A 22,633-nucleotide genomic window follows, 5' to 3' on the forward strand; every position below is an offset into this window, starting at 1 on the left:
GACTCCGTTATTGGTCGTTACGATCTGTCTGGCAAAAACCTGCGCGGATCGCGAGATATAAATCGGGAAGCGTTCAAAGTTTCTCGGTAAGTCGTATCTGGGAATGATCTTAGGAATGAAATCTAATCGGAATGATGATCAAGGGTTTGCAGATTTCCTGATACTGGTATATATTACTACATTTACTGTTTTAGAGGGGGAATCCCTTTGGCCTGCTTTTGGAAACTGTCCCTTGTTTTATGCCTGCATGGCCGTCGAGCTAATTTTACCGTTTCGATAAGTAACTTCATTTATATTCTGTTTTATGGGATTCTTCCTTGGGCTACTCTTGTTCCTCTCCATTAGGCGTTGCCTCGCGTAAAAGGAAATAATGTTTCGGTTGGGTGTCCCAGTTGAAACACCGAAAATTCGAGGGAATGGAGGCTTGTTATTAAAGCTTGAAAGTAACGTTGTTCGCTATGGTACCGACGGGTACTATTTGAAAGCTATTTAAAAAATGTGGAAAAAGTATTTTCAGTTTGAATGTAATGTAGAATCATTCGCGAATGTATCTGTCAACAGTCAGAGTAGCTCGTTATCAGAGTAAATCGTTATAAGGACGTCCGAATGAAAATGTTACGACAGGGTACATCCGGCGAATCGGATCTGTTTGACAAAGAAGAGATAAAACTGCTTAACCGTTAATAATGAAAAGGTAACAGAAGAATTTTCAAACCTTTTCGATCCGATTTGCCTCGGTCTACATCGCAAGCTTTCGCTAAACTGACTGCGCCGCCTTATTCCCAAGGAATCGCGTGTCCCAGACAATTAATCGATAGTTCGATCGCCGTGACAACAAATGGAAAAGCGAAGTTTCATCCGTGCGAGTTTCGATCTCCTTCCGGCCGGCGCGGACGGTTCCATCGATTCGACGAAAGGAACGAAAGGGTGGCTCGTAATTCCCGTCCCGCCGTAAATCGCCCCGGGGAAATGGAGGACTCCCACGGAAAAGTGTTTCAAATGGAGCATCGGCTCTTTCTTCGCGAACTTGTTCGCCGCGAGAAAATTTGCAGCTGAACGCCTCCCGTCCGAAATTACAGCCGCCAGTGACTCGGCGCTGTCTACACGGGGGAAATATACCAGGCCGGGTCCCTATGATCCGTGAAATCATAGCTCTGCATCCATTCATCCGCGAATTAAAGCTTTTCTTGCCTATTTCTACGCGCAGAAGCTTTCCCTTCGAATCGTTAACGTAACACATCAAATTCCACCGTAACCAAGTTAAGTGATTATAAAATAGAGGTGAACAAGTTCGACGTAATTTGTTAGTGGAAATAGGAAAATTGCACAATATAAGGGTCAATATCATGTTGAATTTGAAATACTGAATTTTGAATCAAATGTTTGAGCCGGTCATTTGAGTCGTGGTACATTGAGGGTTAAGAAGATTCATACTTTAAAAACAGTATGAATATTCAGAAGAAAATCTATTCTATTTTCTTCCTACGGTAACAAATGATAATTTCTCTCTATTTCAGACTGCATTGCAAAGGAGAAACGCTGGTACGTGGATGTCGACTACGGCCGGCGCCGATATTGAAAGGGTCACTGTTTCTCGCGTGTTATTGCGGTCATCATCGGGCTCACCTGAGCTGCAACCATGCCCTCCTTCAATCTTCTGAGGTCCGTGTGGCTCCAGGCGCTGCGGGACCAAGGATGGGTGTCCCTCAAGTCATCAAACCTGAACTCCCTCAGCTGATTCTTCAGGAACTTGCGTATGTTCCACGGAAGATCGTTGTGCCTGCAGCAAACCAAGAGAACCGTCGGTTAGATTATGTTTGTAGGATTCCATTCTACAATGGGGGCGGCGGAAATTGCGCCACGTGTTTCTTATTCATGTATCGCTTTAACAGTAACCTTCTGTGTTATTGGCTTTCAAAAATTTCATTCAACCAATCTCTTTGGAAGATTTCTTTCATCGAAATTCTGTTTCATGAAAACCGTTTCCCGATTTAACCGTTTTAATCGATTAAACTCTATAATTTTGAAGTCCATTTAAACCATCGACTCGAAATCAATTGAAAAAAGTGCACACTCTCGTTGTTCTCGACATTTTCCGAGGTGGCACTTTCGATCAAGACAGAATCCTCCGCCATAAAGCGCTACATACGAGCGCAAACACGTCCTGGAAGGCTATCGATCCATCGAATGGTCGGAGGAGATCGTGAAATAGTGTGTTCCGAAGTTGAGTGGCCGGGAGCGGACGGGGGAAAAGAAGGGAAGCTGGACACGGGTAAACTTTGTCCACACAGTGGCATTAGCCGGTGTCCGCGAGCTCTGGCAGCGGTTCGGTTGTATCGCCCGAGGTCAGCCCAAGTTATTTCGTTCGAGTTCCTTGATTTCTTTCGCGGGGATTTGTGCGCGCGGAACGCTGGGCAAATATTGTCCGCCGGTTTCGCCGGAACGAGCGTCAACATTGTTAGCGGGACGCGGACGGGATCCGCGAAAGAAATCCTCCCGCGAGAGCGCCATGTAAATCCCTGTGTTTGTGACGCACGCCGGAAGAGAACAGTGGACGCGTATAAATATTAGCACGCCGAGCGTTATTTGCTCGCCGCTGACGGGATGCCGATTATTGCGCGCAGCGTTGCTGCGTCTCGCGTCGGAAGGGACCCGTTCCGTCGCGCCGGCCCGCGAACGGCGAATTTTGATCGCGACGGAGCGGATAGAAGGATATAGAGCGCGGCTGGGCTCTAGAGTTCAAGTTTTGATTGGAGTGGTTAAATTGCAAGACTTGGATTATCTTGGAACACGTAGGTCTCGGTTTATCACGCTCGACAGAGATTTCGTTCGGTTGTCTAAGAGCTGCGCAATCGGCAAATGTCTGCGTCGATTTTCGTCGAAGCAGTTATAGAAATATGCATTCTAATTGCCTGTTTTTAAACCTCTTTCGAGATCTTAATGGGTGAATATCAATCATTCTAGGAACAGTAGAATAAATACGATTAACGTCCGTGAAGGTAGCGTTAAAAACTTCAAGTTAAAACTTAACGAGTTTCTATAATTCTTGACCCGTTCCTCGCTCAATCCCGCGAGCAACAACTTCAGAGCAAAGTGGCGCTGAAGAGGGCGAAATCGTTCTGGCGACGGTAATTCATTTCGAAAACAATTATCCGTATCCAAAACTATTCGCGGGAAAGACGGGCCCGCGCCGCTTACGAGAATCGTCGCCGACGTTAAGACCCGGTATTCCCATTTACGCCGCGAAATAATTTCATTCGGAAGTGTAACTCAGCCCCGAGATGCTCCGCACTAATGCGCGACAAAGTCCGCTAGAGCTGGAAGACGAACGTGCCGGAGCGGGACGCATCTACGAGCCAAGAAAGTTTTAGCCTCGGTGAGAGGCATTAGCCGACGTCTAACTTGCCTCGTAGTTACCCGGCGCCGGGGTCTCGTGTCTCGTGTCGCCTCGCGTCGCGTCGCGTCGCGTTCAGCCTCGCAGTTTCCTTATTCCGTGTTAATTCGGCCGTTGCCGTGCGCGACGCGGGTATCTTGATCTCCGGTAGCAATCGATGCGACCGTGCGTCGAGATAAAACTGGAGTCGCTTTAAGTTACATTCAACGCAGCATTATCTCTAGCAACGTAATGGAGGCGTGTGTTCGCTTTAATGCGGCGGCGTTAAGCTTATTCAAATTAAACATTAACGCATTCAGGGCGAATGCAAATTATAATTCCCCGGAGCGAATCCAGCGGTCGCCTTGGAGACTCTAGTATCGCCTTGGGAAGTACAGTCTTGGGAATTGCAGTATCATCATGGGAAATAGTCTTGGGGCCTACAGTATCGTCTAGGACTTGCAGTGTCACTTAGTGCCTTGACTATCGTGTTGCGACCTACTGTATTGTCTTGGGAACTATATCACCTAGTTTCTCGTGTTGGAAGCTACAGTACCGCCAAGGAATTGCAATACCATCTTGGCAAATAGTCCTGGGACCTAAAGTATCGTCTAAGACTTACAGTATCACCTGGTCGCCTCGACTATCGTGTCGCGACCTACAGTATTGTCTTAAGAACTATACTTGTTCACCTAGTTTCTCGGGTTAGAATCCACAACACCGCCGTGGGAACCGCAGTATCGTCTTCAGAATTACAGGACCACCTGGCTACCTAGATTATCGTTTAGACACCCAGAGTATCGTCTCGGCAATTACAGTATCGCCCAAGAACAACAGCAGCGCCGTAACCTACCATTAAAAACAGAGATTCGCTCAGTTCGCCGGCTAAGCCCTCATCCGTGCTAACCGTGTCAACCAACCGTTTACTATAATTAACCATTACTTGAATTCACCGCCCATAACGGCCATACAGTAAACAGGAATGCTTCGAACCGCAACGGGAAAAATAAAAGGAACCAGCGGAAACGGTTAGTTTAACCGAAACGACGGCAATTAAGCGACTCGCTGCGGTTACGAGGCGCCCGCGTCGCGTTTCCGCACCGTAGTTCGGCAACCGTGTTCCGCCGGCAGCCAGTTAGGGGACGGGATAATTCTAAGCACGCGTCGCGTCCCAGCCGCGCTTTATTTCGTCCGCGACGCGCGAATTAACCCGCAGCGACGCGGGAACGCGCACAGACAATTTGAATAATCGTGCTCTTGGCGACGGATGACGCGCGGGATAACGCGACCGGGAAAGTCCCCGGCCCGGGCGCCTCGCGACGTCGACGAATGGCTAATTGAGCGGGACGCGTGCGAGCGCTGCTGCGTCGCGTTTCCTGATAGCGTCGCGATTACACGACGCCGCGCAATTACTCCGGGAAACTTGCGACTGCGACTCGCCGGCCGCCCGAAAGTTCGTCCCCGTTCGTCGCCGGCGCGGGAACTTTAAACGCTTCCATGCGCCCCGCACACTTGGAATACCGCCGGGAGTTTCGCACGGGAACTCGGTGCTCGTAGTTGTAAGGGGGATCTGATTTTCTACGGCGCGTCGCGCCGAGTGTACTAATATATTTGTCTAAGATATGCTAATTCCGGGTAATATATACTTAGACGCGACGTTCCACGCGCAAACTTTGAGGCGGCTAGACCATGGATCCTCGCGTAGGTGCGCGCGTATCGAGGCCTTTGTGTTGCTGTTGTAATCAACTGGAAAGTTATGCCTCATATTGTGGTATCTTGTAAATATAGGATCTTGTAAACATAGCTTTTGACGTAGGTTTTCGATGTAAACTCCTATCGAAGAGAAGCCTGCATTGAGAGGACTGTTTTAGGGTATAAGGTCGATTGGCCTACGTGATGAAGTTCGTCTAATTATTATCAGAGTCGCAATTGAAGAGAGACAGAATTGTTATTAGTAAAGTCATTGTTATTTATTAGTGAGAATTGTTTTGTTGTTCTTTAGTTCTAATTGCTGATAGTTCTGCCTTGTATACAATTAGCCATAGTTTATTACGTTTTTGATACGCAATCGTATCTGCACAGTATCGCTAATTTTATTCGCTTGTAACGAGATGAGGGATCGATGAATAAGTTACGGCCGCGTTTTATCGCGTTCGTCGTATTTTCATGAATAATAAACGCATCGAGTTTGATGTTTAGAAACGACCATGCGTGTAAATATCTCTATATAGCGTATTTCGCGACGGTGATGTATATTCGGGGCGTAGTTGTTTTATGGATTCGAAAAACCAACGCGAAACTGCCGAGTGAAATTTTATTTTTCACCGAATGATCGCATTGGCGAAGCCCTATTCCGTGGCACGCGGATCCGACCAAAATTGGATGCCATATTTTTTTCGAAGACGAGGCGAATTTATTTCATTTCATATTTTCCATGTATTTTTCTATCGCGAGTCTTTGACGTTTAACTCGCCCCGGGAATGATGAAACACTGCGTTTTTCGCGACGAGGATTTCACGCGTTTTTCGAAGCACGAGAAGCATGTCGCTTTTCGAAAGTATTTTATGAAACGTTATTTCACGGTAAACGGTACGCGATCAAATATATTTTTATCAAATTGCTGGAAATATAGGAACGCGTGCACTTCGAACGGTACATTTGATTTATTCCGCGATCGCGTCACGTGATCAGTGATCCAATATGGCCGCCAGTGCGGAGCTAGTGACGCGCGTTCCCGCCAGGAAGTGCGTAAAGTGCGCGAAAGTGTTGGCCTGGAAGGTTCGCTCCCAGTTGCAGTGATAGAATAAGCGTCATTGTTGATCATAAGTCTTGTAAATTGGTATATAATTGTGTCCTATTGTTCCTTATCACACCATTATAGCGTGAGAGAGTTAGATTGCATTGATAATTGCTGTGAGAGTGAACGTGAGCGTATGAAAATTCCTAACCTCTTCCAACGTAACTTTACCAGTACCCTACCGACCAGTCGAAGGTATGCATCACTATTTCCAACATTTCCTTTACATAATACTGAACCTATTCATGTATCCTTTACCAATAAGACTCTAAACATCGAATACTCGACATATCTACAAACCATAACCACGGAAATGTTCTCAGTTTAGTAATAACCTGAAAATAACGGTCCAATTCAACTCAGCGAATTGATCCACGCCATAATGGCACCCGGAATGGGAATCTCTAAACGTTTGTCCCTTTATTTGTACAACGAATTCGGTTGTCCCCCAACAATACTCGTTAATTCTCCGGTGCCCCATTGTTCCCCATGAATATCCGAAACCCGTGGACTCTTTGTATCCATTGGTCGTGGCGTAATTATCGAATCCGTTATGAAAATATGCCACTAATTTCGAGGCGGGCTCTCGGCCGGAAATGGTGAAAGGATCAGGGGTTAGATAGAATACAGTGACACAAAGGAATTTTGATGCACGACGAAACAAGTGAATGGAACTGTGCGAATGGGCTGCACGCGTATTGTTACACCAACAAATCTGACCTGAATCGGAGATGGATCTCGCCGCGAGTCGCAACGCGCGGCTGGCTGAATGCACTTTGAACCGCGCCGCGACGGGGGAATTTAACTTCGAACGGAATTAGGTAACCAAACGAGCGCAGGGCGGCGCGCTGCTCCCGCCTCTGGCGTCGCGTCGCGTCGCGTCGTTGCTCGTCGACCGACGGTTTTGAAAGTTCGCATAAGGATCAAAACTCCTCGGCTAAATATTCGTGACGATTAACACTTTGCCAGCCGCACATTTATCGCATCGCCGTTAGGTTGGCGCGGGCGAGATGACGCAGGAAGGCGGCAAAAAACAGTTTCAAACTATCAGAAGAAGCAAAGAAGAAGATTTAACTGTTTGGAGCTAATTCCACATTAATGTAATATTTTAGATATGCATAACACATATTATTGAAATTACTCATTTACAGCTTTCGAATTTCCACTTGAGGGGTGACTTTTAGTCACCATTGATACAGTAGAATTACAGATATATAAATAAAACATAAAACGATGATGAAATTTTCATTCACTAGTTAGTTTCATAGAATATCTACATCTCATCAGATGTCGAATATTTCCAGTGAAAGACTCAAAGGTTAAATCCAAATCCAACGTCAAACTTAAAGATCTAAATCTGTAAGCAGCTATAGAGTCATCAAGAACATCGTACTCATTCTCTAGTAGGTAACTCACGCCACGTCGTCTAAATTATTCGTCCAACTTCCTCACCGAAGCATCCCCTACTCCGATAGCAGTGACGATAACAAAAATAACTAAACACGATTACGAGGATTATGATGATAACACAGGGTCGACTCACGATTCGTTCCGAGAACGAAATTCCAAGTCGAGCGAGCGTTCGCTCGCCGGGACACGGAGACGAGATACGTTCCCTTAACAGTTCCTTAAATTTGATCAGAGCCTGTCGGGCTACTAACTGATAATAAGGGTGGGTCGGCGAACAAGATCCGCGATATCGATCTTAACGGGTGCTCGTTGAGCTTCAGCTCGCAGCATTAGCACACCGCGCTGTCTCTGCGCAAAGCCGTTCCCGTAATTCGTTCCAGGCCGGTCGCCGGCTGGGTCGTTACACTATTTTCCGTCCCGCGGTTAGCCGCGTCGGCTATAAAACATCTATTTGCCAATTAGAATTGCGGATTAGAGTGGCGGCTACTTTTCCTAATTAACGGGGAAGACGGGGCGAAGGCAACGCGCCGCGGGAAAGGGAAAAAACCGACGACCCGTGGACGTTGATGTCGAGCGACACGGGGAAAAATTGTTTTATTAGATCGTTTCAGCGTAATTACGTGTAACCGTGAATGCGTACTCTCTTTATTGCCCATTCGCCGCCGAGTGGTGGAAAGTAATTGCTGATGTACGGTTGGCCTGGGTCTTTGCAGTATGGTTGTTCCTAGACCGCCGGATATTCGCGGAAATGGACATTTTCCCGTGGCAAATATGACAGTTAAGTTTGAATGAATTTAGTTGCCTCTGGTTTTTGCATGTTACGCGTCGCATGGAATAAAATGTTTAGCAAATACCAGCAACAGGCAGCAGTTAGACAAAGCTTTTATACTGCATCGACTTATAAATCGCGAGCACAGAAAGTAACTCCCCAAGATTCGTGAGTTCAGTGTAACATTACTGAATCTCCTGTGCAAGGTACAGTAACCGCTGTTTCCTTCGTAGCTTCCCTTTTATTCATTCTTCCTTCCGTAACGGCGCCCGGCAACTTATCGATCGGCCCGTTTAATTACCTCAATTATTTCTCTAAATCCCGAGCAATTGCCAGCCGAAGGGATCCGGGTCTGGAGACCGGCATCGATTCCTCGCGGAGAAAACTCTCATTGTCTTTCCGGGCTACCTATTTACCAATCTGTATCCAACGGGCGCCGTTCCGGCCGACCCGTTCCGAACGGTGATCGCGTTTTCAAGCTGATCTGCTTCGAATAGACACTTTGAACCGGGCGCTGGATCGATTCTAATTTGCATCCTCGAATCCCCGCCGCGTCGATCTTCGTCCGACATTCTGACCCAGACCGAAACGATAATACCGGCGGCCCAATTAATGGAGACAATACGGCCGAGTAATAATTAGGAAAAGCAATAAGCATTAGCCCTCCCCCCACCCGACTATCCTCTCTTCGCTTCGCGCCGAGGACGTTTGATACGTGCACGCGCATTCGAAATTGAATTGGATGGAACGAAGTGTGCTCACGGCGGAAGTCCCGGGCCTTCGCGGTACGTTTGCTCCCAGCCGGCGTAATCAAATAGCGGTAAAGTCGTTCGCGTTAAACAGTCTGACGAGGCTGCTCGAATGTCGAACCATTAAGGCGCTCGCCGTAGACGCGCCATGAACGTTGCACACCCGCGGGACGCTGCACGACCTACGGGAAATTGTTATTGAGACAATTAATCGCGACGATTAATTGTCCCGCGAACGCTTCGACATAATGGGATTTAGTTGGTCGTGCTATAATGCTGCAGTTCAAGGTTATTCGCTTGGTGTCTTCGTCGTGGAACTAGGTCATAGGCGAGTTCGTTTCTTCGTAAGACACTTTTTAACGGCATCTTGAAAATTGGTTGGAAGAATTACTCGGGAAATGGAGGGCGTTGTATACAACGGTGTAGTTTTAGTATTAGTTAGTTAGTATTAGTTAGTTAGCATCGCCGTTAGGTTGGCGCGGGCGAGATGACGCAGGAAGGCAGCAAAAGACAGTTTCACACTAACAGGAGCATCTGCTTAAAAGATTTTGGCAAAAGACGATCTGGTAAATTGGGAAGGGAGAACAGTGGAGGCGATTGTTTCTCTAAAAATAGCATCGATATGTATTCCTATGCAAGCATCGGAATGATAATCATGCGTATGTGACAGCGACCGGTAAAGTGGTAATAAAAGAAAATTGAAACGATCGTATGCGAATTGTAATATTGCGACCTACTGTTCAACTGCTTTATGGAAGAATGAGGAATAGCAGCATATCGCGCGAATAACAATAATTCCAGCAGTAATTGGCGGCGAAAAATCACAGAGCTCCCGAAACAAAAATTGCCCGGCACACTGAAATGAAAAACGAGCTAGCAGATTCCCATCTTTTATTCCCCGCACGCAACCCCCTATATGGCTAACGTATTTGCCCATCTATGCATACCGGAGGGTGCAGTTTAAAGCTCAGGTGAGAACGCGCGGCCATTGTACGTCCAATTTGCAGTCTATTCAATGCCGCTCGTCCTCCCAGGGAAAAAATTATTCATCGCGTCGCGCCGCCGTCGAACAACTTTCCCCTGGCGAAATTTCCTCGCGCGTTACACGCGTGTCCGACCCCCGCCCCCATCGGAAACACAGTCGACGTGGGGTTCCGGCGCGCGCGTGCTCCCCCCATTTTTTACACGGGTCCAATTAAACCAGCCGGAAAATGGCGCCTGCATTACCCGCGCGGTTACTCGCAAACACCGCCGATGAAAATGTTTAATCGAATAACACGCGGGATTCGCCCGTATTCCCAGCACGCTGGCCTTTCAATTTTTAATCGATCGAGTTCTCGCGCGCCGCGGTGCGCATTGGGCAAAACCCCAAAATTCGAGTTCGCATAACGAGAACTGAAGATTACCAATGTGTCGCTAAGTAGTCTCTGCTATAGAAAATGATTTTCATTTGAGAATTAAACATTTTGTGCAGATAAATTCCGTTTCTTTGTTCGTATAACGTTGGTACAGAAGCGCAAGGTACCCATTGTCATTGGAAAATCTCTATGGTATCCCCATGATGTAAACAAAAATGTAACCACCATATGCTCAGCTCTGTACCTTACAACTTTTGTCTGAGGCAGTTGTTTGTATCTCTCATTCTTTTTAAGTTCTGCCGAGAAAACGGCCGTTTGGCCGCAGCGTGCGCCGTTCTCTGCGAACGAGAGTCGAACGGGGAACCGGAATATGTGGAATTCGGCTAACGCGCGGGACAACTTTTCTGAAGTTTGTGCTTTGTGGGTGTGTTATAGTTTGTTTAACCCCTTCAATGGCGGGGTAACTGTAGTCTGTGTCCGTATAAGAGGATTTAATCTCTGTATTGCATCGTGAGACAGAAACTCTGATTTGCTACTGTGGAAAGATTAGTGAAGGTTTCCAGTGGAAATTGGTAGGAGACTTCGAGAATAGAACACATGGCGGGTAATAATTTAAAGTTTTTATGAAGATTTATATAGAAAGCTTTTCCCCGGAGAAGTATGCGCGAGGATTAATCGTTAATTTCACGGAGCAAAATCAACAAAACGAGAACAGTATATCAGATTATTTAATTGACCCGCGTTATTATATCATGTTTGCCTTTCCGAATACCAGCGCATTCCGAATTATTTATAATTTAGAAACGCTTTCGAATAATCATCGGTTAACCAAGCAAACTGTAGTAGCTCGTTTTAATCGGGAATCACCGTTCACTCCCGCAGCACTCAACTTGTTCAAGATTATTCGTATAATCACTTGAAAAACAAATTGCTTATATCAAAAATAAACTTGAAAAGATCGAACTTTTTCCCAATTTTCTCTCGTTTCAACCCCAATTCAGGGGTAAGTGGCATATGCGCGATATCGAGTCACGCGGGCTCGTTCCGCAAAATTTTGCAAACGAAGGGGGCCGGCTCGTTAACCACCCCCTTTTCCAGCCTGACTGCCGTCTACCGGCGCGAGAGAATTATCTTCCGAAATGACCATCAGCGGACCAGGTCCGACGGCGCAGGAAAGTGTCCGCGGAGGGTCGGTTGGCCGACGGCCAGGCTCGTGTTTGCACTCATCGATAACAGGGTGTCGTAAAAATTCAGCCGCTTATTGGTCATACGCCGCGGCGGCAGGGAATCATCCCCTTTTTTGCCGGGGCGAATTCCCATCGATCGGGAGTCGAGCGGAAAAAAGACCGAAAGAATTCCACCTGCTCCCGTTCCTACGTTTTATCGTTCTCCATTAAAGCGGCATTCCCGTCGCGATTGCCCTAATTACGCGGCGCCGTGCAAAGACCGCAACGAAATTTCACCTCGGACGAAATTCTTTTCGCCGATCTTCGCCGCCGTTCGACGACATTTCACGTGGACGGTCCGTCCTTTATTTCCGAATTCGTCGCCGGATATCGGGGAGAGGACGCCGGGGGAAGGCAATTTCACGGGACAATGGTGACTATCGAAAAATAAATCTCTTTCGTTTAATGAGCTGCTCGTCGCGTCGCATTCGTAATTGTGGCCGTAATTGCTGAGCGGTATTTATGCTGTCGATTTAACTGTTTCGATACATTAGCTGATTGTAATGTACACGATGCACGAGGTTTCAGGGTATCTGTGTATCTGCGCTTGGGTAGGGTACTCGATTTGTTGTTCGAATTTGAATCGCGTTCGGACAAGAATGGATATTTTTTGGGGATATAAGGGTGGATGGGTATTTTTTTTATTTTATGGAAAATGAATATATCGATGTTACAGAAATTTATTGGAAATTCCTAGGTAAATTCTATTACGTATCGAGAGTAGCAACAGTATCGTTTGTAGGATCTACTCTTGCAGCCGAAAATTCTATATTTCGCGAATGAGGTGAAAAATATTCTTCGCCGTTATCAGTCGGTGAATCAACCCTGAAACATTGCCCACGTGTTGCAGCACATCCCTTATTCTATATACGTGCACACAGTATTCAAAGTTAGCAGCTAGAACAAGTGTGCTGAATCTCGCTTATGCTATCGTTCTACGCAACAATGCAACTGTAATTGTTTTATACGCGGAACGCATTCGAAACTTCTATTAAAGAAATGGCAGATTTTTTCGGGCGATGCTCGACTGATATTCCATATAACTTAACGATTGTTCGGTAGTGAACGATTGTATTCGCCGGCGAAACTACCAAAGAATTAAAAACGCATTAAAAGTAACGACAGCACTTTCCACGTCGAAACGTCCGCGTTCCGAGCTTTATCAGCATTTCCGGCGAACGATTTGTCCCCGGCTCGAATCTTGAAGCTTAATGCTACGAAACGGGAATGCAATTTCCGCCGAAAGTACTTCCACTAGTTGTTTCTTGGGCGTTGCGTTTTAGCGTCTGATTGTCGAGCTTCCTAAAGGACGTGGAATAAGGGCGGCCAGTTTTACTAGTGGCCAAAGCTCGGACGAAAATTGGCTCGGTCGATTTAAATCCGTGGAGAGCTCGGTAGACTGAATTCAGCGAGAAACAGACGATCATTTGATAACTTCAATGGACAATCAACGTTTTTCGGGAAACTGTACTTTAGAAATGTACAAGGAGCATTCAACAAGTTCCTGGAAAATGATTATTATTCGTAAATAGAGTAGTACTTATAATTCACCAGTATATAACATAAATGGAATATATATTGAGAAACAAAGTACTCGATGTAATTTCGTATCTTCTTCACATTGTCGGGGAACATTTCGAACGTTCCGCGTGCTATCCTTTCAGCCTGACACATATTGCATCCCGTAACCTGCTAACCGCAGAATTTAGTTTCAAAACACTCGCGGGGCGCGTAATTAAAATCAAACAATGGCGAGTATCGCGTCAAACGCAGGGCACAGGTATATTCTAATGGAAAACTACATCGCAATGAAGATGAATCGTCCGTCTAGTTGGAAGATTAGGTAATTAACTGTTCAAGAACTCAATATCCCTTCGGGTTTCAAAACGTGAACTCTTTCGAACTCAAAAACAGATTTCAATAAACCTAAGTTCATCCCTAAATGTTACCAATAAAAGTAACAATGTCTACAATAAAATAGAATAAAATAGACTATTATTTTAACTCCGTATTTCATCTAACACAATTCCACAGGAGAAAAACACATCTAATCCGATATTTCCGAGTTCTCCTCGAGCGCAGAGCTCCGACGTCGTCCATCCACTTTTGACGTATTCTCGCGTTAGCCCTTCATGAATATTCAACGGAAGCAACGTGCGTCTAAGAGCCGGAGATATATCCGGCGGCGTCGATTCCGCGCGAGCGTCGCGTCGCGTCGCGTCGCGCCGGTTCGGTGGATTTTCGCGTGACGAGGGAAAGGGTTGACGGGGGCTGAAACCGCAGAGCGGTCGCCGGAAAGGGCGCGTTTTCAGCGTAGAGGGTTAATTGGCAAAGCGCGATAAGGTGGTTGGCCCCGATATGCATATGAATGGCGAATATTCCGTTTGCTGGCGGCCGAGTGACGTCACTCCGTATGCAAATACTCGACTTCCGGCTTCAGCGGCGCGGCGGCTTTCAGGCCTATCGCCCCGGCCGAAACCCGGCGGGGCTTTAACCGCTTTGATCGTTTCCAAAATTTAACCACCTGCTTCCCGCGCAAATTGTCCATTAAAAATAATTTATTACCGGCCCGAGACGTATACACCGGCACGGAGTGAGCCCGTGAATTAATTCCTGACTAGTTTCGGGGGTTTATTGTCGCTGGTAATTTGTCGGTGAGGGATGGGCTGTCACGCGACGCGGCTAATTATTAATAAAACTTCGGGAATTGATTTTGTCCCGCGGAGATAGGTGTGAACATCATTTTGGTAGAGTTTCTGCCTAATATTCGACGGTCTAGCTTTTTGGGCTTAATTCGAAGAAGCCCTTCGTTCGGAGGTAACTAGGAGCTTTTGTATATTATATTGAAGATTGTATGTTTGTACTGAATATAGAAATTGTATAGTATTCTGTATGTAGTTTTTAAGCTGTTAGCTTTTAGGCTGAAGAATGATCAGCATGGTAGGTTTGTTGTAATCAGCCGAGTTCAGTTGTCAGAGTTAAGCAAGAATCATCGGTGGTCGAGTTAGTGTTTGGTAAAAGTTTAATTCAGGTTTGCTATTAAATCTTCCGGGATCCACAAGTGACGCACAAAAGCCTCGAAATTAGTTATTCACCGCGATACAACGGAAACCCGGGGAAAAAAGTCCTTTATAACTCAGGCTCGCGCGAGACTCGATTAAAATCTGGCCGCATTAACCCGATGTTGTCCCTTGTCCCGAAAAAATACGAGCGAAATTGAATTTTTCGCCGGGCGGCGCAGTAAACCCGGCCGGGGGGAACATTGCCGGCCGCATTAACGTCGGGTTTTCTTTTCCGTTTTAATTTGTTCGCCGATTAAGCGGAGCCCACCGCCGCGCCGCGCCGTTTCGGCCGGGAATCATAAAATCTAATCCAGCATAAAATCCGGTAAACTTTGTTACTGCCTCTTTAAATTTGCCCCGGCGCACTTTGAACCGGAACTTGGCCCGCCCACGGCCCGGCGTAGGGTTAATACGCGCCGCGACAATTTATTTTGCTCGCCGAGCACGCGCCGCGCGGCGGCTATCTGCGCGCAGTGACTCAATGAAGTTATTAAAGTTCGCCCCGAGTGCCGGAAACCGTGTACCGCAGACGTTACCGTTACATCTGCGTTACATTATAAGGGTTATCTCACCTGGCGGGGCGCCGGTAAATGAATTGCGCGCGATATTAATACCCGCGACGTCGAGTTCCACGCGTTCCCATGAATAATCGAGCAATTACCCGGTTCCATTAGGCGCCTCCTTACAGATAAACGTCCCCGTCGCCATCTTTGATCATCTTCGCCCTCGGAAAGTTTCACTCCGCCCTGCGCCTACTTCTATTTTCCATGGAAACTAATGTTACTCGGAGGAAAGATTTATGAGCGCCTTCGTATGCGAATCAAAGTATTGACGATCTACTTCGCAAACATTCAGTTTGGTGACAAGTTTATATAAAACTACGTTTCAATCTGTTGCAGTCAATTTTTCTCTAGAAATCTTGACGATCTTTGAAACTAACGAGAAAATCCAAAGTACACGTTTCAGAGATACTCAAAGAGCTTCAGAGTCCCTAATTCCCTGTATTCGCTATTGGCTGGAATCGATGCAACCGAACGCATCTGATCGATCGGCAAGTCCTTCCAGATTCCCCGTGAAGTTCCCATAGAGCCGGTGCACCGGTCTCACCTCGGAATCCCGGGGCTTCGGGACACACGCTCAATCGAGGCTGAACACGCTCGAGTTTTAAGTCACGTTTCGGGATCCCGGGATCCATGATCCGATTTCCGACTCGCAGTCCCCGGAGGGCGGACTCGCTAAGACAGCATCGACGCCTTCGAGTAACTCCGCGAAATCTAGTTACGCGTTGCAGCTACATTAACTCTGCCGGAAGTTGGTGTCCGCTGCGGCCCGCCTTCGGCTGTGTGCGCAGGTGTGGGGACGTGTTGCGAACACAATCCCGGATAGACGCCGTGCCGCGGGACTCTCCGGCGCACGTATCGGCCAGACTCGGTTACACCCGAAATTAACCCCTGACCCCCGCTATTTGCTATTGGCGACCGCGTCTGCAGATTGCCGAAGAACTCTCGCCCCGGTCTTGTTACCGTTAACGACCGCAAACACTTTCCACACCTCCCGAGCTATTTTATCGCGCGATCTTCGACCCGGCCGCGCGCTGGCCGGCTGCAATCTCTGCGGCCGGGCGCAATGAACGCCGTATATTGTTATGTTCCGAGGAAAATTCAATTTTCTTTTTTACCGTCATTTTATTGGTTAGCCAGCAATGATGTTTATGGCGTTCCGCGAATTTTTTACGGGCAATGCGCACGAGTGGCTAGCGGGAGAACGTTGAAGTGTCGGTTGTTTTCGACGAATGGAGACGTATGCGTTTTTGCTCCTTCCGCGAGACGAGGGAAATTTTTATACTCTTTCGGAATGATTAACTCGAGTGAATTTGAGGGGATACGTAGGGTTGTTGGGATATTTTAATGATAAATTGATGATTCTCGGAATTTTGCGATATTTCGTATTGCGACGTTTGTTCGTCAGGTTTTGTGTAGCATTTTGTTCATGGAAACTGCGATTGAATTATATTTATTATACAGATATATTATATCTACAGTGGGGTAAGCTTGATTATCTCGGTTTAATTATTGGATAGCAACGATCAATTTCCAAGGAGATATTTCCAAAATGGAATCTCGTTAACGATTATCATTATCCATTATCATTTTCCAACAATCAGTAATTATGAGTTGAAATAATCGGGCAAAAACATTTACGCGGTATAACGATGCCGTGTAATTATTAATCGCGAGATAATTACATTTTAGTCGTGCTTCGGTTATTATGTTAATGGTTTACTGATGAATCTTCGAACCGGTTTTTAGGGAAATGCGTAATGATATTTGAAAGTACAGCAATACATCTCTCTACTACCGGCAGACGCTTTTCAAATTGGGCGCAGCGAAGTCGAATCCTGACCAACATTTTCAGTTAAGTCTAATTAAGTGCTCTCCACCCTGTAGGAGATGCTGCTCCGCTACCTTTGACGGAGAAAATTGGCACGTATCCCTTTGCCTTAAGCCTGTACCCAATTAGAAGCTGTAATATGGTAAACCGACCGCTATGAAGTGCTCAATCGAATCGATTCTCTAATTTCCTCGAAAAACACTCCAATTCTCATCATGCAATCCTTCAAACCTACTTCGTCTCAATCTACAGACACGTCTAACCACAAACAGCCTTCCAAACAAATCGTCAACCTTCATTCAAAAACACAAAATCCTTAAAAATTCACAACCTACTCCGAACATTCCAAATTTCCGCAGAAAAATCACCAGTTCGCAGTTCTCCGAATTCGTCGAATGTCGTTATACGTTCCGAACAGTCGCAAGAAACAGAAAATTATCACCTCCTCCTCAAACTTCCATCCGGCCGCGTTCGAATCGCGTTGGAGCGTCCGTGATTCGCGCACGCCTCGGTTCGCCGTGCCCCCACGTGCGCGTCGGGGCTACATTATTCATTAAAAACGTCCGGAGCGTAAATTTCACGGTTGTTCATTCTCTCCCGAGTAAGATAATATCGCGAGGTTCGAAGTTTCGCGGATGGGACGCTCGCGGGGGCGGTTCCCCGATAACGAAGGGGCCGGTATAACGCGATCTCACGGTGACCGGTTCCTTAGAATCTTCGCTTTCCTTACAAATGGATTCACTGGACGGTGCTAATAATTCGCCACGTTTCCCCTCTCCGTCGGACGTTTCCCCCCCTCCGCGCCGCCCTTCCCCTTGCAGCCTCGGCCCGGTACAATGGCGAGCTTAAACCGGAGACTTGGCTGGAACTTCGATCGTTATCGTCGTCCTTCTTTTCCATTCGTTCGCCTCGCGAGCCTGTTAACGAACGTCCGCGGAAGTTCCCGCGTGCCGGCCGCCCCTCTGTCGAGGCTACCCTTCCCGCCCCGGCATCGATGGTTTCAGTGCTCGTTAATAAAATTAATTATAACGCCGATGAAAAGAGTGACAAAGCCGCAAGAAGCTGCCGGGCCCCGAGTTTCCCGGCGACGAAAGCACCCTTCGGAACTTAGCCCGGCTCAGCCGAGGCTAGCCCCGGCGAAAGATAATATCGGCTGCTATTTTACCTCGCCGGGGGTAGTAACTCGTTGCATCGACTACTTCTTTTCGTCTCGTTCTTGTTTCGTAGCCGATCGACTTTTTAATCATCCCTCCTCGACGCAATCTCCCGGGGAATTACGTTCTCGAGTAATTATCTGATAAATAGCGGCTAATCTTAGGTGATAGTGACCTTGGGGCGCGACGAGGAATATAGGAAGATGGGAGATATGGAATATTTTATAGGCTACGCGTGTAGGAGGTCTTAGAAACTAAGCAAATGCAACTGAAAATTGCGGAAACTAACTCAACTCTGAGGAACATTGACAATTCCGATTGTTCGACTTTAGCTAACCTGTTCATTCATGTTAGTAACCCTTTCGACACCTAACAACTGCATCGTGTCTTTCAAGACTATCTCATGAGCTACACTTAGAAGATATAATATTCCAGAATACTAAAATTCTGATGCGAAAGCTTTGACGAAAAGGAAATTGTACTTACACCTAATCTAGAGCTGATTTCAGCTCTAGATTATTTAGCTGATTTCCGCGTCTAGACAAGAAGCATTTCCCTCGAGAGCTTCCCTCCAGTCTACGTCGAGAATTTGGCAAAATTATAGTCGAAAATTGGAAAGCCTCTTTATTAGATAATTTATCCTGGCACTAGGAGAGTCTTCCGTCCGAAAGAAATGGGGTCACGTATCAAAGTTTCATCCCCGCCGGACTTTATTAGACAGGTCGAATTAACGGCTGGGTCAAAGGTACTCGTTTATATTTCACCTTCAGCCGTTATCACGGGAATGAAGTCGAGGCTGCCGCGACCTTTAACCCGGTGCCGGAGAGCCTAGCGCCGCCAGACTGCCAGACACGCCTGACCCAGCAGGCTGAGCGAAATTAAACGAACCTGGCTGCCATGCCGTGTCGATAACGAAACAACCGACGCTTGTTACTATCTCGGGAAAACTCGGGGAGGGGGTGGGGGTTGTAGCACGTGTCGAGAACAGATACGCCGTGTTTGCTTCGATGCTAAACGCTGCGAGAATTCACGTTCCTTCGGTTCGTTTGTGTTTCTTAAAGATATTCTGCTCTTTTCTTTTTAATCTGATGATGGTGATCGTGGTAATTATGAATAGGAGCGTGGATTTTGATGAACTTAACACTGGAACTACTGAGTTATGATTGATATGTATAAACATTGTGGCGATAGATTTTTTTTCTGTTCCTTCTGATATTCATTATAGCAGCGAAATTATTTGTTTGTCTTGTTGAATTGAAGATAGTGTTTTTGTCTAGCTAAACTTTAACATATTTTCTTTCGGTAATGATGGTTCCTTCGCCAATAATAACAGGCAGACGACGTGTGATAGACAAAGGAGTCCATTGCTCAGAACTGAAAAATACGCTGGCGAAGGGTCGGGCAGATTGAAAAAGTTGGGTCGATCGACCTCATATAACTCGGCTCGTTCGGGGTCACTTGTTTTTTATCGGGGACTCTGACAAATCTATGAACTCAATATTGGGTAATTCGGCCATTTATTTCTCGCGCACGATTAATGGTGTAAAAGCGGGAAGAGTTACTTTAAATGCTCTACCTTCCGCAGTAGAATAAATCTGCTATGATCAGACGATAAATACGAGGAACAATAAATCCAATTTAAAACCTTCGCCACTCGTTATTTACTCTATGATTATTTTATTTACTAAACATCTGATTCTATCGTAACTCCATTTTCCTCTAATTAACCCTTAACGAACCGGAAGTATTTCAAGTTAACCTACCGCTAAAAAAAACTGTAACACAAATAACAAACAAATTCACAGAAGCGACCTAGTACAATACTTAACGCGTTAATTGTAAATAACACACTGAAATGATTCTGAAAATAAATAGCTTCATTTGCGTACTATAACGAATGCCTGAAGAAACTGAAAATCTATTGTTACAATTTTTATAGTAATTACATATTAATCGTATTAAATGCTCGGTAGTTCTAGTGTTAATAATACAATTTAGAATGTCCAGTAACAAGGGAGGGACGCTTAGTACGCCGTGATTTACTCGCGGCGAGGATGTAATAGACAGAAAGAAGCGATTGCATCGAATCGAAGGAGCCACCGTCGAAAGAGAGGGCGGATCGAAATAGCTCGGTCGATCGACTTGGCAGGGTTCCTCCATCTTCGAGCGAAACAATCCGTGACAGTGTCCCGCAGCAGCTCCCGGACCGATACTTCCGGCCGCTACTTTCGCGAGCGGCGTTTCCCCCGTCCGCGTGCAGTCCATTTTAATTTCCCTTCTTCCGCCTCTCTTTTTCCCTCCTACGGCGGCTTCGTCGGAGCGGCGAGGAATCAAAGGGAGGGAAACTTGCTCGGCTGTTTCCTAATTTCTCCGTTCGATAGCGGGGAGGCAACTGGAGCGCGCCGGCAGAAAATCGTTTCGAATCGACACACGAATGACTCGAAGTAGATTGAAAGCATCCCCCTACCACCGCTCGCCAAGTAAATCGAGCTTCAAACGTTCCGAGCGCTCGGCCTCGGGGCGGGGGGAGGTTTCGGCGTGCGGGTCACGTATGAGTATCGGCTCCCGAAGTAGGACGACCGGTTCCCACGAATAATTTTCTGCCTCGAGAAAAACCCGAGTGCAATTACGAATGTATCCGCGACGGGCGAAGGGGCAGGCCTCCGTGCGAACGATTAGTCGCGGTTTTAATAACTCACTGCAGGTTTTTAATGTGTTTGTCGAATGTGTGGCTGTGCGAGATTTTTCTGGTACTATTAGGAAAATAGAATTTATCATAAACATCTACAGTCTAGTAATGACTTCAATATGCTGTATGGATTTAACCCTTTGCGGACGAAGATTCTTTGAAATATATAAAATATTCAGTAGATGAAGCTAAATTATATATCAGTTACTTAAATGATAGGAAAAACAGAAACTACGTGCCGATCTCTTGGTGTTTGAGTAATTAAATTATTTGTTTATAACTTAATCTTCACATGGAAACTTCATCTCGCCGAAATGTCGACATTCGTCCGCAAAGGGTTAGCTTCGAGAATTGTGTAGCAATGGTATTATCTTATTATTACATAATAAGATTTATCAAATATTTATAAAGATTTATAAAGATTTATAAGATTTATTAAGTATTATCTTATTAGTACATAATAAGACTTTCCACCCGCAAGAATTTTCGATTCAACGTTTCCTGTTACTACTTCGTTGAACTTAAGTGAAAATGGGACGAAAGGACATAAGGACATCCGTCCATGAGATACTTCGCAAAATATTGTCCTTGCTGTTACGAAATATGATTCTCCCCGCAATGCATAGGATATAACGGAACTTAGAACCGCGAGTATTGTTCCGTCTCCGCGCGGAACTCGGACGAGGAAGAGGACCCCGATTTTACGTGGCACTTTTAGTGGGAATCCTGGAAATCGGGGAAAGCACTTCTCTCGTATTGCCGGCCGGCAATAATCGTACGTCGAGCAGTTTCACGTGCCGCGGCTTCGATAATCTTTCTCTACGGCTATTGCGATCGTTATCATTGCCTCGTAGACCGCATTCTTTCCGAATACGGTTACGAGATCCCATCGGACGCAGTCGGGAATATCAAAGCGTGCATACGCCTCCTTCCACGCCTGCGCCCGCTATCGGGTTTCGTATCTCTTTTTTGCCCGACTGAATTTTTGCGGTCTTTCCGATCTCTATTTCGCGCGAGGGAGAACGACTCGCGCGGCCGTATTTAACGGAGGAATTACGCACCGAAAATCTGCGGCGATGTGAATTTTGTGTAACATTCTCTTCCCGATCTTGATTTTGCGGAAGGATAAACCGACCGTGATTGTTGATTCGAGCGGGAATTATTAACAGGGAAATTATGCAAAGGAAAAGTGCACGGACGAGTGAATTTCGTGTAATATTGTCTTTTCGATCTTTATTTTTGTGGGGAGATAAACGAACCATGTATGGTGATTCGAGCAGGAATAATTAACAGAGAAATTACGCAAAGGAAAAATGCGGGGTAAATTTTCCGTGTGTGTATCTCGTTGTAAGTGAATACTGATTAAACGATGGACTGAGTGTTGTTGATAAAAAAACTGTTTAATGAAGCCCGACTACTACAACAGAGAAATGTCCGTGGGATCGATTCCGCGCGATGTATCCAGCAAAATGCGGCGTTTGCGTGCAGAAAGATATAAAGATTTATATCTTACTTACACGGCGTATGCATTAATCATTATTTCTGTGCATATCAATTATTGTAACAGTCGACAGTAATTTAAAACCAGGAAAACGCAAGTTACGAGACATTAAAACTGATGAGATCTATAGCTGCATCGTAGCATCGGCGTGATA

The 22,633-nt window shown here is 46.1% G+C and overlaps 1 protein-coding gene across 1 annotated transcript in view; it reads right to left on the reverse strand.

Annotated features, from left to right (window-relative positions):
- The window catches only part of LOC116430178 (dipeptidase 1), a 123,608-nt gene that overhangs the window by 86,325 nt on the left and 14,650 nt on the right, over window positions 1-22,633 (reverse strand). The window contains exon 3 of the mRNA XM_076368288.1: window positions 1,627-1,780. Within this exon, the coding sequence (XP_076224403.1) occupies window positions 1,627-1,780 (154 nt within the window). The remainder of the gene's footprint in view (window positions 1-1,626; window positions 1,781-22,633) is intronic.

The sequence above is a fragment of the Nomia melanderi genome, chromosome 6 (assembly GCF_051020985.1).
Source record: "Nomia melanderi isolate GNS246 chromosome 6, iyNomMela1, whole genome shotgun sequence".
Classification (NCBI taxonomy): domain Eukaryota; kingdom Metazoa; phylum Arthropoda; class Insecta; order Hymenoptera; family Halictidae; genus Nomia; species Nomia melanderi.